At 34.3% G+C, this 12919-nt stretch overlaps 1 protein-coding gene across 1 annotated transcript in view; it reads left to right on the top strand.

Moving 5' to 3' along the window:
* Positions 1-12919, top strand: part of DYNC2H1 (dynein cytoplasmic 2 heavy chain 1) — a 143167-nt gene that overhangs the window by 105301 nt on the left and 24947 nt on the right. The window contains exons 83-85 of the mRNA XM_005417800.2: positions 2972-3088; positions 8364-8573; positions 11395-11484. Of these exons, the coding sequence (XP_005417857.1) occupies positions 2972-3088; positions 8364-8573; positions 11395-11484 (417 nt within the window). The remainder of the gene's footprint in view (positions 1-2971; positions 3089-8363; positions 8574-11394; positions 11485-12919) is intronic.

Genomic DNA, 12919 nt, shown 5'->3' with positions numbered 1-12919 from the left:
TTACAGTGAATTGAAAATTGTGCTGTCATGGAAACTTTAGGAGTAAAGTATGCTACCATCATGCCTGCTATACCTGAGAAAAGAAATGGGATGAACTGTAAAGAGTTAATGTTACATGAACATTTGATGAAGATCATTGTATGCTACAGTACTCCAGGACACAGAGAGTTAAGACTTGATTTCTTTGATTCTGTACCTTTAATTTAAGTGTTTAAATTTTGATAATGATAACCCAATATTTTTGAACTACTTTGATGAAATACACAAAGCAGAAACACATATAGGCACACTAAGGAAAAAAAAATTGAAATAAAGAATAGGTACTATATTTCCTATTTAAACTATTGACAAATTTTATAATTAGATAATTAGAAAAAGACAGATAACACTGTACAGTAGAGATAGAAAAATACTTTAATTACTTGATCTTGCAGTCCCTACTTCTCAAACTCATTTCAGCTGTATGGAGATACGTGTTTATACCTCTAAAGGCGCTTTGAAAATGAATACCAGAGTTAATGTTTTCAGTCCCCCATATTCACAAAGCAATCATATAAACATTTTTCAGCTTTATAGTATGCACTATATGCAAGTTTATATGAAGTACTACATACTGAATTACCAGTTAAAGTGTATTTCATATAAATGTTTTACTGCTTAGCAAATGATGGCAGGCAACTACCCAAAAACAAATTAAAAGACACAAAATTATAGCTAAAAGAATGATATCTGGAAGGCACAAATGTGTGTTTATTATCTGTATTGCTTGTCAGAACATTTGCATATGTGCAGAGTGAAAATGAGGAAGAATAGCTGGAATGATAAAGATACTATGATCAAAACATTCATCAGAGAAATTAATTTTTCGCTAAATTAAACAAGAATCTTTTTTGATATACACAATAGCTGGGGCACACAAAGGATTATGAAAGTTTAAAATTAAGTTATGAGAATGAGAGGGTGAAATGTTATTTTTTATAACGAAAGCTATAAAGAGCAGTAGCTCATATTTTCATTTTAGCTACTAGAATACTGCCAGAAGCCCTTTTAGGCCTTTGCATACACTGCTGCTTTTAAACCCAGATGAGGTTTGGTTTTCCTTACTTGACCCTAACACAACTGAGCACTGTCTTTCTACTCCTGCTGGGTGGTCCATCCTTGTGCCCATCTTCTGTGGGGGACTTCGCTACAGCCTTCAGCTTCCTTGCAAGGGGAGGAGGAGGGGCAGACACTGATCTCTTCTCTGTGGTGACCAGTGGCAGGACCCGAGGGAATGGCCTGAAGCTGACTCAGGGGAGGTTTAGGTTAGACAGCAGGAAAAGGTTCTTCACCCAGAGGGTGTCTGGGCCGTAGAACAGGCTCCCCAGGGAAGTGGTCACAGCACCAGCCTGACAGAGGTCAAGAAATGTTTGGACAATGCTCTCAGGCACATGGTATGACTCTTGGGAATGTCCTGTGCAGAGCCAGGAGTTGGATTTCAGTGATCCCTGTGGATCCCTTCCAACTCAGCATATTCTAGAATTTGAGGTCACTGACTTCCTCTACATCCATGATTATCTTCTGTCATGATTGTTCTTTGACTTGCTTATCATGCTTGTTTCCTCTGCATCAGAAAGAACTGGTTTTGTGCCTTGAGAATTTTTTTCTTGAGGATTGACCAGCTCTCTTGGCCCCTCTTTGCTCTCCAAAACAGTTGCCTACTGCTTCCTGCTAAAAAGATCCCTGACTAAGCTGAAATCTACTCTCCTACATTCTGAGATTGTGATTCTACTACTGCCCTTAAATTCTTTCAGGATTTTAAACCACAGTCTCATGGTCAGAGCTTGTTTATAGAAGTTAAAATGATGGTTGGGTGTACTATCATCTTGTAGTGTTTCACAGTCCCTATCAAGGCTGATAAATAGGAAGGAGAAGTTTGCTTCCGTGAAAGAAAATAAAAAACAAAAGAAAGCACTTCATCATTGCACATCTTTCAAGACTAGAAAATAAGTCAAATCCCAGCAGAAACAACTTGACTTTCTCCCTCCGTCTGTGTTACAATTAAATAGTCCAGACCTTCTGAATGATTAATACATTTTTGCTATGAAGCTTAATTCTTTATTGTCAAGTGAAAGAGGAAAGAATTAATAAGTTGTTCTCTAACATGCCTTGCAAAAAATACACTGTGAAAAATAACTAAAATTTAATGAAAATGCCTCAAAAATACCAGGGGGTTATATACAGTTTAAGGGACAGACTGCAATATCACTGAAGAATTTTAATTTCAGTGGCCTTTGTTCCAAATGTATGTATGTATTTTATCAGTTGATTTGTGTACTAGGGTTGCTAACAATAAAAGGCAGTTGGACCTAATGAACTAGAAGCTCCCCTTCTTTCTGGAAGGTTTGCAGTTATTTTTTTAATTTCATGCTTTCTTTTTTTAATAGGTATATATTTAAATAGGTTGAGTTAGCATGAATATGTAAATAAAAGATCCTGGTCAGATCAGATTGAATTTCCTATAATTGTCTGGAGTTTTGGTCTGTGATAATTATTGTATTTATTTAGTAACACATTTTGGGAGTTCGTTTCCCCTTAAATTTTCAGTTACAGATGGAGCCTAGTTAAAGGCAGAGCTTGAGCCTAGTTAAAGGCAGAGCTCAAGTTTTGTCTCTAAATTTTGTGGAAAAGAGGCTTTTTACTTAATTATGCCCCTCATTAGTTTTTAAATTATAATTGGATGAAGACAATTACTATGATAAGAAAATATATAGGGTTTTTTTGAGGTTTAATATGAATGAAGTTCAAGTACGTTTTGTTCTTGAATATGGATATTGTTTGTGTTTTGATCAGACCATGATCAGTATTTAAGTATGCAGAAAGGGATAGTTTGTAGATAAATTGAAGAGTATTTGCTACTGTATGGCATTTTTGTACTAAAAGAAGTTTGTTTATCCTTCTTCAAGAGTGCATTTGTATTCTCATCACTCAGGTCATTTCACAGCTTCGGATCCTGAGTAGGTCAGTAACTGCTGGCTGCAAATTTGACAGAGAAATATGGTCAACAGAACTTTCTCCTGTTCTCAACCTATGGAAGAAACTTAATCAGGTAGGACTGTACCTAATTTGAAAAGATGACTTTTTTTTTTCTGGTAAATACATTAAAAATATAGTCTAACGAATTATCTCAAGTGTTGAAACATAAGAAGAGAAAAAGTAAATTAAATGCATTTGAGGTAGAATGTGCAATGTTAGGTGCATAATTAGCTATGAAGTCTGTATGCAATACAGTAGTCATTCACGTTTTTTCTCCATATGGAGGTGAGGCCACACGCAAAACATAAGACTAGCATCCTTTGTGTGTTTCCAAGAAAAATGCTAATGCACTTTAGATTTTTATTTAGTCTCTTCATTTGTCTAATATTCACAAGATAATGTTTAATGATTTCAAATACAATGAAGTATTAATAGTGTTGAAATATGATGTTAGCTTTAAACTGAGGTTCATGAAAATCCCTTCTGCAGTGTCCAGTATCACTCTCTTTAAGTTCCTTTGTTGGTCTTGCTTAGTTCAGTTTGTTGGTGTTTTTTCACTTATGTTGTAAAGCTTGGTTTCCAACCATTGAATTCTTATTCCAGGCATACATTTAGATATGATGTGTGTGAATGCAGACACTATGCACACTTGAGAAAGATCTCTCCCACCTCATGCTAGCTGCCCACTTGGACATTAGGCCATTATTTTCGTCTCCTCAGTGATCAAGTAATAGATCAAAGATGTTGTGGCCTAAAACTATGTCTTTTACACACCCACACTGTTGTGGGAAAAACCTTTCCCTTACTCAAATAACCACATACATAGAAGTGACATGAGGTACATTAGAATTTACCATTACATTTTGAAGCATCTCATTGAATTCTCATCTAATCCATGCTGAGTGGGTAGGTCTAGGTTAAATATTAGGAAATTCTTTCCTGAGAGGGTGGTAAGGCTCTGGTACAGGTTTCCCAGAGAGCTAATGGATGCTCCCTCCCTGAAATATTTAAAACCAGGTTAAATGAACAGACTGGTCTATGGAAGGTGTCACTGTCTGTTCAGGAGGGCTGGAACTAGATTATCTTTAAGGTCCCTTTCAACCCAAAACATTCAAGGATTCCGTATTATCTTGAAGTTTCTTTGATTTTCTAAAGGTTTTATGCCAATAGCAGATAATTAAATTAATCTTTTGAATATATCCTTTAGAATAGGATGGCTTTTATCCTTTTATATCTTATAAAAGGATAAAACCTTTTGTAGGTTTTATTTTTGTGTGGAGGACATTTTCTTGAGCGTTTCAAAAAAAATTTGAATAATAATATTTTTATCAAAATTAGTTTTCATGATCTGTTCAACCAGTAATTGCTTCCAGCTTTGAAAAAGCCTGGACATCTTTAATATTTTACAGACATTGCATGCAGTACTACATTCTCATTCTAGATGGATAGTTCAATGAAGGCATCATCTTTGTTTGCAGAATTTTTAAAGACCTGGAAATTGGAATGAAGAAGGTCATTGAATTGCTGCTTAAGTTAATAGTCGTAAATTATTTTATTTATGCATGAATGGGCAGAGAATATGAAACTAATACAGTTCCCCAGATATGAAGAAGTAAAATTAAAAAAAAAGTATTCCTGAAGCCTGTAAAAAAATTATTCCAGAGGCAAAAAGACCCTCAGAAGTTTGTTAATATGTAGACAAAGATTAAGTTGTTTTGAACATTTTTATTCCCATGTTGAGTGTGTAAGTCAAGGATTAATTAAAAAAGGATTATCTTACAAATACCTTGCAAACAGTTGTTGTACATCTATGTACTGAAAATTCTGAAATTCAACAAAATTTACCATTTGACTTACGTATATCCTGTAGAATTTACTTCTCAATGATTGATCATAATCTCACAGTGTGGACATATTTTTCACTTTGCACTCTTAATGAAATTCCAAAGCCAACTAAACCTGATCCAAACAGAAGCACCAGGAGGAAGTGGTAAGGAAAAGCAGTGAGCAATTCCCTGGAGCTGGGGGAAGGATGCTCCCATTTTCTGACCTCATCTGTTGTTTAGGAAGTTTTCCTGCCTTCCAGGGGCTCAGCTGCGGGATGTTGTGGAAAGACTGCCAAGGCTAGTCTGGCTCTCAGACTGTGACCCCTTGGAGCTTCATTTGCTCCACACTAACCCTGGCAGTTGACTGGAGTCTATGTGGAAAAGCTGCAAGGGGTCATATTTTTGGATGGAGACCAGATACAGGTCTGAGAAACCTGCTGTAGCATTGAGCACCTGGCAATCTCCAGAGATTCCTTCCAACCTTCAGCTGTTTTGTGGTTCTGTGAATAGGAGTTATTTTTGTTCAGTTTTCAGAGCCTATAACATTCTTTGTGGCCAAACAGCAAAAATGGCAGATATGCTTTGGAAATTTTAGCTTTTTTCAGTTTAGACATTTCTAAATGGGATATGATTCTTCTACATTAATAGGGTAGCAAGGACTTACATGTTGTTACTTTTTCAGAAATATTTCTGGTAATTTGCAGGGCCTCATTTTTTCTCTCAGACTATACATGATGCAAAACCCTGTTAATTGTTGCTACCAATTATTCAGATATCCTGAAATTGTTGAACTGGGTGGTTTATTATTCTTTATCTATCTATAAGAATAGAATCATGGCAATTGCCTCTCCTTCATCCACTGATTATTAGTCTAGCCAGAATTCAGACTCTGAAATTTTTGATTGAATTTTATTTAAATGAAATAGATACTTAAAATGTGCTTCAAATCATTGTGCATCAGTGTTGAAATTACAAAAGCAAAGCCCTTCTGAACTAATGCAGAATGTCATGACCTTTTCACCTATATTAGCCTCATTTGAAAACATACATATTAATTCTTGTGATTGAAAACATCCTTGTAATGAATACTGTCCTAAAACTGCTTTTACAGTGTTTTGCAGCATGATTTAATAACAGCTTGAAACATACCAAATTAATTAAACTCTCATGAACCTGCCATTTAGGTTGAAGTCCAACTCCTGGTACTGTGCAGAACAGCCCCAAGAATCACACCACGTGCCTGGTACCTCATTAGCTATCTCAGCTTTAAAAAAACTACAGGGTCTTTTCCATGAAGGAAAATCAGTGAAACAGAAATATAGGGTCATTCTTTATTTTATTTACAATGATGAAAACCATGTGAAAAACAGTGAGAGGATAATATCTAAAAAAAATAGGCAGAGAGTCTCGAAGGAGGAGGCAAAACAGGTATATCAAAAGGGCAATTGAGATTTCTACAACCCACCACCACCAAAATTGCATTTTGAATCAAATGCAGAACTAGTAAAGGTATATGAGTTTATTTTCATTGCATTTGTTACATTTCTGAGGAGGCAGTTTTCAGAACATACTGGAGTTTGCAAAAGCTTGCGTTTGAGAAGGTAACAAAGTAGAACATACTGGAGTTTGCAAAAGCTTGTGTTTGAGAAGGTAACAAAGCTCTGGAACAGTTTAGGTGAGACTTTATGAAGTCTTATATTATACTAAGATAGCAACACATACAGAACTGAAAGAGGGAAAATTATCAACATCTGAAAATACACCTGATTAATATTGGTAGTAAAATACAATATTTAATATTAAATCTACCTTCAGTTTCTTATGATTATGAAAAACACCCAGTACTTCCGCAGTTCTTTGTCTTAATTCCCAAGCAGGTCTTGAGTATACACATAATTTAAAACCTGATTTGAGTTATATACATAATGGATTTTAAAAGAATGTAATAAGACATTAAATGTATAAGCTGATATTGGTTTTCATGTTTAATTTTCCCATGGAAATGACAGATGGGTTATTTCAACAAATTCTCAGGGGAAAGCACTAGAAAGAGTGATGAAATGAATCTGAAATTCATAGGAGACTCTTATTGTAAAGGACAATATTGTGGAATTTAAAGGACTTCTTTTTCAATAAGCTTTTGTGAATTATGAGAGTGTCAAAGATTGAGCAAAGCTTCCAAGGTGGAATGTCTTGGGTTTTCTTTATTTTGTGCAATTAAACAGCTCAATAAGAAATTATCAACTAGCTTATGCTAGTTTTGTATTACAATTTACATATCCTCAGCAAATTATAGTCTCAGGAAAACTGATGTAAAACTGGTACTGTGATTTTTGGATGCATGCAAATTAAAAATGCAAAGCATAACAATTGTAAATGCTGCATGCTTTGGCACTTTGATCAGTAACTTTCTTGTATACCTTTTTAACAATGTTGGAAAACTTTATCCTTAATTTTTCTTTTGGTCAGTGATAAGCTGAAATATTGCTCATTCATTTAGCTTTTCTCATATTTTAGCTTGGTAGCTGAGTGGAGTATGAGCTTGAAATTAAAAAGGTAAAAGTTCTGACAAACGCATAGTGCCTAGGAAAGATTATAGATGTAAATATCCTGTGTCTTCTGGAAAGCAAGATGCCATGTGACAATTCAGAAATTTATTTAACCTGAAAAATAATCAAAACTTGTTATTTTAAAAAACATTTCAGAGAAAGTAAAATCTGATTTTGTCTTTACAAAATTAGTAGAAACTGAAATAGCAAAATATTTTTTCCCCATAATCTAGGGTTTACTTTTTGTATTTGTGCCTTACAGAATTTTCCAATAAGTTTTTAATTCTATAACTGGAATTCATTGCAGCATCTTGCTACATTACAGGTTGGAGTTTCCCAACACATGCAAAAGTATATTTATGTAATAATTTGCATCTGAATTAAGATTTGCAAAATTGCACCATCTCTTGAAATATTTGAATAAATTTGGGTTTTCAGTGGCTTTAATGGAAGGGAAGTAAGCAGCAAAAATGGCAATGTAAGAGCAGCAGTACTTCTCAGAGTCTAAGTTACTCAAAATTTACACATAAAATTATATTTATTTTGTATTTATAGTATTTAATTCAATTCCACGTTGAACTAGTCTCAGGAAGCAAGAACTGGCAGCATAGTTTACAGTAGCCAGTAAAATCTTGTCGTGCTGAATTACATTACTGCTTTTTATGTTAACAGATTAACACTAATACTAAAAGCAGTGATTCAGCTAAGTGAAGATTTTTCAGCAATTCCAGAACTTTTGAAGTAACTGGGTAGGCAGACTTGTTTCAGAAGAGAGGTGCCTTTATTGAACATGTCACAGAGAGTACTGGAAGTATCACTATAGTTATAATTCAGTGTCAGAAAAGGGATGATATCACTACTACTTCAAGGCTAACAAGGTCATATGAAGTATCATGAATTAAATAAATAATGTGTTGTACAACACCACAGTTTCCCTGAGTTTATTAACTGGATATCCCATGTTTTTTCTTAGAATTCTAACCTGATCCATCAGAAGGTGTCTCCTCCTGCAGAACAACAAGGATCTCCCATCTTATCGTTCATTACCCTTGAGCAGTTCAATGCCATTCGCCTTGTGCAGAGCGTCCATCAGTCACTTGCTTCTTTAAGTAAAGTCATCAGAGGCACCTCACTGCTGAGTTCTGAAGTACAAAGGCTAGCAAGTGCTCTGTTAAACCAGAAGGTAAGTCATTTTGTAATGAATATACATTATAATAAGCATTGAAAAAACCCAAGGAACTGAACTAATAGTCATTTTCATGTTCTAAATTTTTTTATTGATAAAGACTTTAAAATGGAGTTCTTTTAAACGTAGAAACTCTAAAACAAAACCCGTTTTTTCTGTAAAATTTTTCAGAAGTATTTGCAGGGTCTTCTGAATGTATTACTCTCTTATCAAGCTTTCTCTAAAAGACAAATCCAATAAGTTTAGAAGTTGTGGAATGCTATTTCAATTTCAAATACCAAGTCATGCTAGATAAGTCAAATACATTAGCCAGTAGAATATGTAAATCTGTCCCCTTACTTAGTTTTTATATTTTCTTAAAATTTAAATTGTAATAATAGTTCTCTTTGCATTTATTCGGTATGGAGTATTGCCATACCTCACCAGAAAATCTGTGCCTGTCATACCAACCTATCATCTCACCCTATATTCTTGAGATACAAGAAATCAGTCAGAATTATATGTACTTTCTCCATCATTTTGGCATCACACTGGGCATGTTTATAAACTGGTACAATTAGTGACAGCAAATTTACATGCTCTATCATTAATATCTAGATAATTGAGTTAAAAGATAGTCAGACATTGATGTGACATGAAACTCTGGTTTCGTTTTGCCTCCAGCAACTGATAAATTCTGTCAATGCAAATGCACAGATAATGAGATTGCTTCTGCAATGAGCAATAATTCCTATTAACATCCTGTTTATCTTCATGTGACAAACAAGTACTGTTGAAAAGATTGTTATGCATTTATTGATAAATCAAATTCTAATCAAAACAATAATTAAATTTGTTGTCTTTTCAGATTCACAAGACAGCATTTGTTAGCAAAATTGCTGTACAGTTAGACTAAATTAAATTTTCTTGTTAGCAATCTCATTGCCTTTTAAAACATGTTTTGACTATGTGCTAGAAACTGGCACTAACTCCAAGTCATAGCGAATGGAAAGGATACATGTAATGGCTATTCTTTAGCTCTTACAGTTACATTTATTGTTATTGAGCAAGAGAACATGGCTTGCCTGTGTGCTTTAGCTGCACTCATCTATTGGAACTGGCAGGAGCTGTGAAGCTGATCACTGCCTCAAAAAGTTTCTTAAAAATTCTGTGCATTTTAACCTCTCACAAGCATCGGTTCAGTACTTCCTGATGTATTGACCAGTGCTTCTGTCATTTCATCTGCTTACTTACCCACTTTCCTTGACATGGATCATTTCATTGGATTGTGACCATATAGCAATTTTTTCAGCAGCCTTCCAGAGGCTAATGCCACATTCTTGGCATGGCAGCTAAACCTCACTCGATTTATCATCCTAAAATTATTTTCTTCATGTGTTTTCTATATACTCTTCTTGTTTAGTGTTTTCATGTTTTATGTAGCAAAGGATTATTTTTCAAAAGCTACATTTTAAACCCACAAGGATTGTAGCTCTTTTAAGATTATAGCACCTGGAGAAACTGATGGATTATGAATAGGAATGTAAAATTCAATAAATGTATGACTTGTAAAGGTTCAGCAATGTGCTGTATTTATGTAAAATTGATATGTTAGCCCCATACTATCCACTGTGAAGAAAATTAACTCCACCCTGGCCGAAAAGAGCATAAGCACGTCTGAGATACACTTGCATAATAACAATTAGCTAAGCAATTTCTTTAGACTTAAAGTAACTTTAAGAGTGATATATTAACAACATTAGGCAAATGCCTTGTAAAGGATAGATTGATGAGCTGCTTGTAAATGTGCATCTAGTAGAAGAGGCTGCAAAAAATGCAAGGACTCAAATAAAAAATAATTTTCAAAAAATCCTATTTAGGAAAAACCCCATGGAGTTAACTGTCCTTTATTAATTATTTTGTATGTTTTCTAGTTTATTGAATTAATTTTTAATTAGTATCCTTGAATCTAGTTACATTTTCATTTTTATCTATAAAAGGTAAATACAGATTATTTACTTTGCAAACTTCTGGGATCAGAATTAAATATCTGTTCAGTATATATTCTGTTAGAATGGGAACTTCCTGGAAAATGCAGCTGTAAATATTAAACAGTATAAACTGTTGATTCTGCTTAGCATCTTCAGTAGTGTGCAATATTCCACAGGTACTGATTTACATGAATTCTCTTTCTCATAAGTAGGGGAATCTTGCAGTCACTTTCAGTGTGCCTTAGATTCCTGTGGAGTAGGTAAAATTAGTGTTTCTATCCTTATCTTAGAAGGAGGGAATTTAACAGATGCCCTTTTAAGCCTTTCTTTTTGAAATCAATGAAAAATTTGTATGGGGAAGTCTTGCAGGCCTTTTTTTCTCAGGTCTTGCTCTACAAAAGCTGTAAGTAGATGAGAAAATAATCATGCAGAGGAATTGTACCAGATTCTCTTCATCATGGAGCCACATAACTGCATTTTGAAGTCTGAGGAGGCTACAGCAGAGGAGTGGGAAACTGGCTGCAGTTGAAAGATGACATTGTGACTTCCCAAGACATAATGCTCTTAGGCTTTTTGGAAATATTTATGGAACCAACTTATGTTTCCTTCTTGAATAGCAGATGTTCTTGCAAGTTCTCCATTAATGCTGTGGCTGGGTCACACAAAGAATTAGCAGGAAAACAGCCTTTCTGTTTGAGGTTGTATGTTCTTGACCATTATATTGCTGGTGTTGCCTTTTTTTTTGTAGATATATTTGATCTCCAGGTTATTTATTTTTATTCAAGTTGCCAACTTAAAATGAAATGACAATGGATTTGATACTTTCAGTGTTTATATTTTTATTTCAGTGTCCTGTCACATGGCAAAGCAAGTGGGAAGGTCCAGAAGATCCTTTGCAATATCTTAGAAGTCTTGTAGCTCGAGCACTTGCTATACAGGTAATTTTAAAGAGTCATTTTTTACTCAGTGTGCTGGTATTCAGTGACACAGTATATTATGTAAATTCCACTAAAGTAGACCTTTACAAACACAGGTTCAAAAGAATTTTAGATGTGTGAAAAGGTATATAAAAATCTAACGATCAAGGAATAATGTGTTAATATTGTTAGTTACTTCACAATAGGTTTACATCTTAGTCATTAGCCTTTATGGTGAGCTGTGGGGGAAAAAGACTTTTTTTACCCAGGTGACACTTTACATTTAAGTCAAGATGCACTCTTTAATCTGGTAGGAAGATGCCCATCAAGACATGCGTGAAGCATTTCTAATAAAGGTAATGTAGAAATTAATAGCTGTGTAGTCTTGGAAGAAATTAATGAAAATTTTAAAAACTTTGCTTTCTCAAAGTTTTCAAGGGGACATAAGAGAAGGTGTCTATCCACATTGTGACAGTAAAGAGGTTAATTTTTAGTTAAGGTAAATCTATATATACTTTGATTGACGGAAGTGGTATATTTAAGGTAATACAAAGACAAATAAAAGTAATTTATCTAAATTAATTAGTATTTAAGGAAACAGATTCCTTATCTGTGTTGGATACATAGAGAGAAAACTGAGAGAACCTGAAAGAGAGGAAGACTACTTTAGAAAGGACAGATCTTTGTTGCCTCCAGGCAATAAGTAGAAAGCTGTTGGTTTTGATCTTGATTAACACATCTTGTCCAATGGGATACCAAGATTTTTGTCAACATATATGTTGACTGTCATATTCAGAAGAAAGATTTGAGTGCCATATGTCTTCCAGGCATTTCTTTTTCTAAAGAAACTGTCAAATAAATGTCTCTGAAGTATTAATAAGATTCTTGTTATGCAAACAGTTTCTTTTGGCTAATACTTATCTTTTCTTTATCTTTTCCTTCTAAAAAAGTTTAAAGTATAAACCAGAAAAAAATATAAATATGTATAGCAACAAGTGATAATGCATGTTCCGATGTTAATTTGTCATATAACTGGAGTTGAACTTCATCCCATCTCTCTTTTTCCTGACTATTTTAGCCTTTAGTATTAAAAAACCCATCATTTGTGGTAATTCAGTGTGTGTTTATAAGCTTCAAGAGTACGTTACTGTTTGCAACTTCTACTTTCATTTGGTTGTGTCCAAACTGCATGCAATTTTCCTTAAAAATATTATTTATTTTTAGTGGAAGTCTGAGATTAGAGTTTGAGCTTCTGTGTAGAGTGCACCTCCCATACAAAGTATGCAGAGGTAACAGGATGAAATTAGTGTTAATAGTAACAGATGACTTTCAACCACACATATTCCAGAAGTTTTTATTTCCATAAAATACTCCAGTCAGCTATTGACTAATGTGTTACATTATATTTGCTGCATTACCATGATAGTAATCTTCCTTTCTCATTTCTCAAGCTACT

This window comes from Geospiza fortis, unplaced genomic scaffold (assembly GCF_000277835.1).
Source record: "Geospiza fortis unplaced genomic scaffold, GeoFor_1.0 scaffold16, whole genome shotgun sequence".
Classification (NCBI taxonomy): domain Eukaryota; kingdom Metazoa; phylum Chordata; class Aves; order Passeriformes; family Thraupidae; genus Geospiza; species Geospiza fortis.
This window is presented reverse-complemented; position numbering and strand designations above follow the sequence as displayed.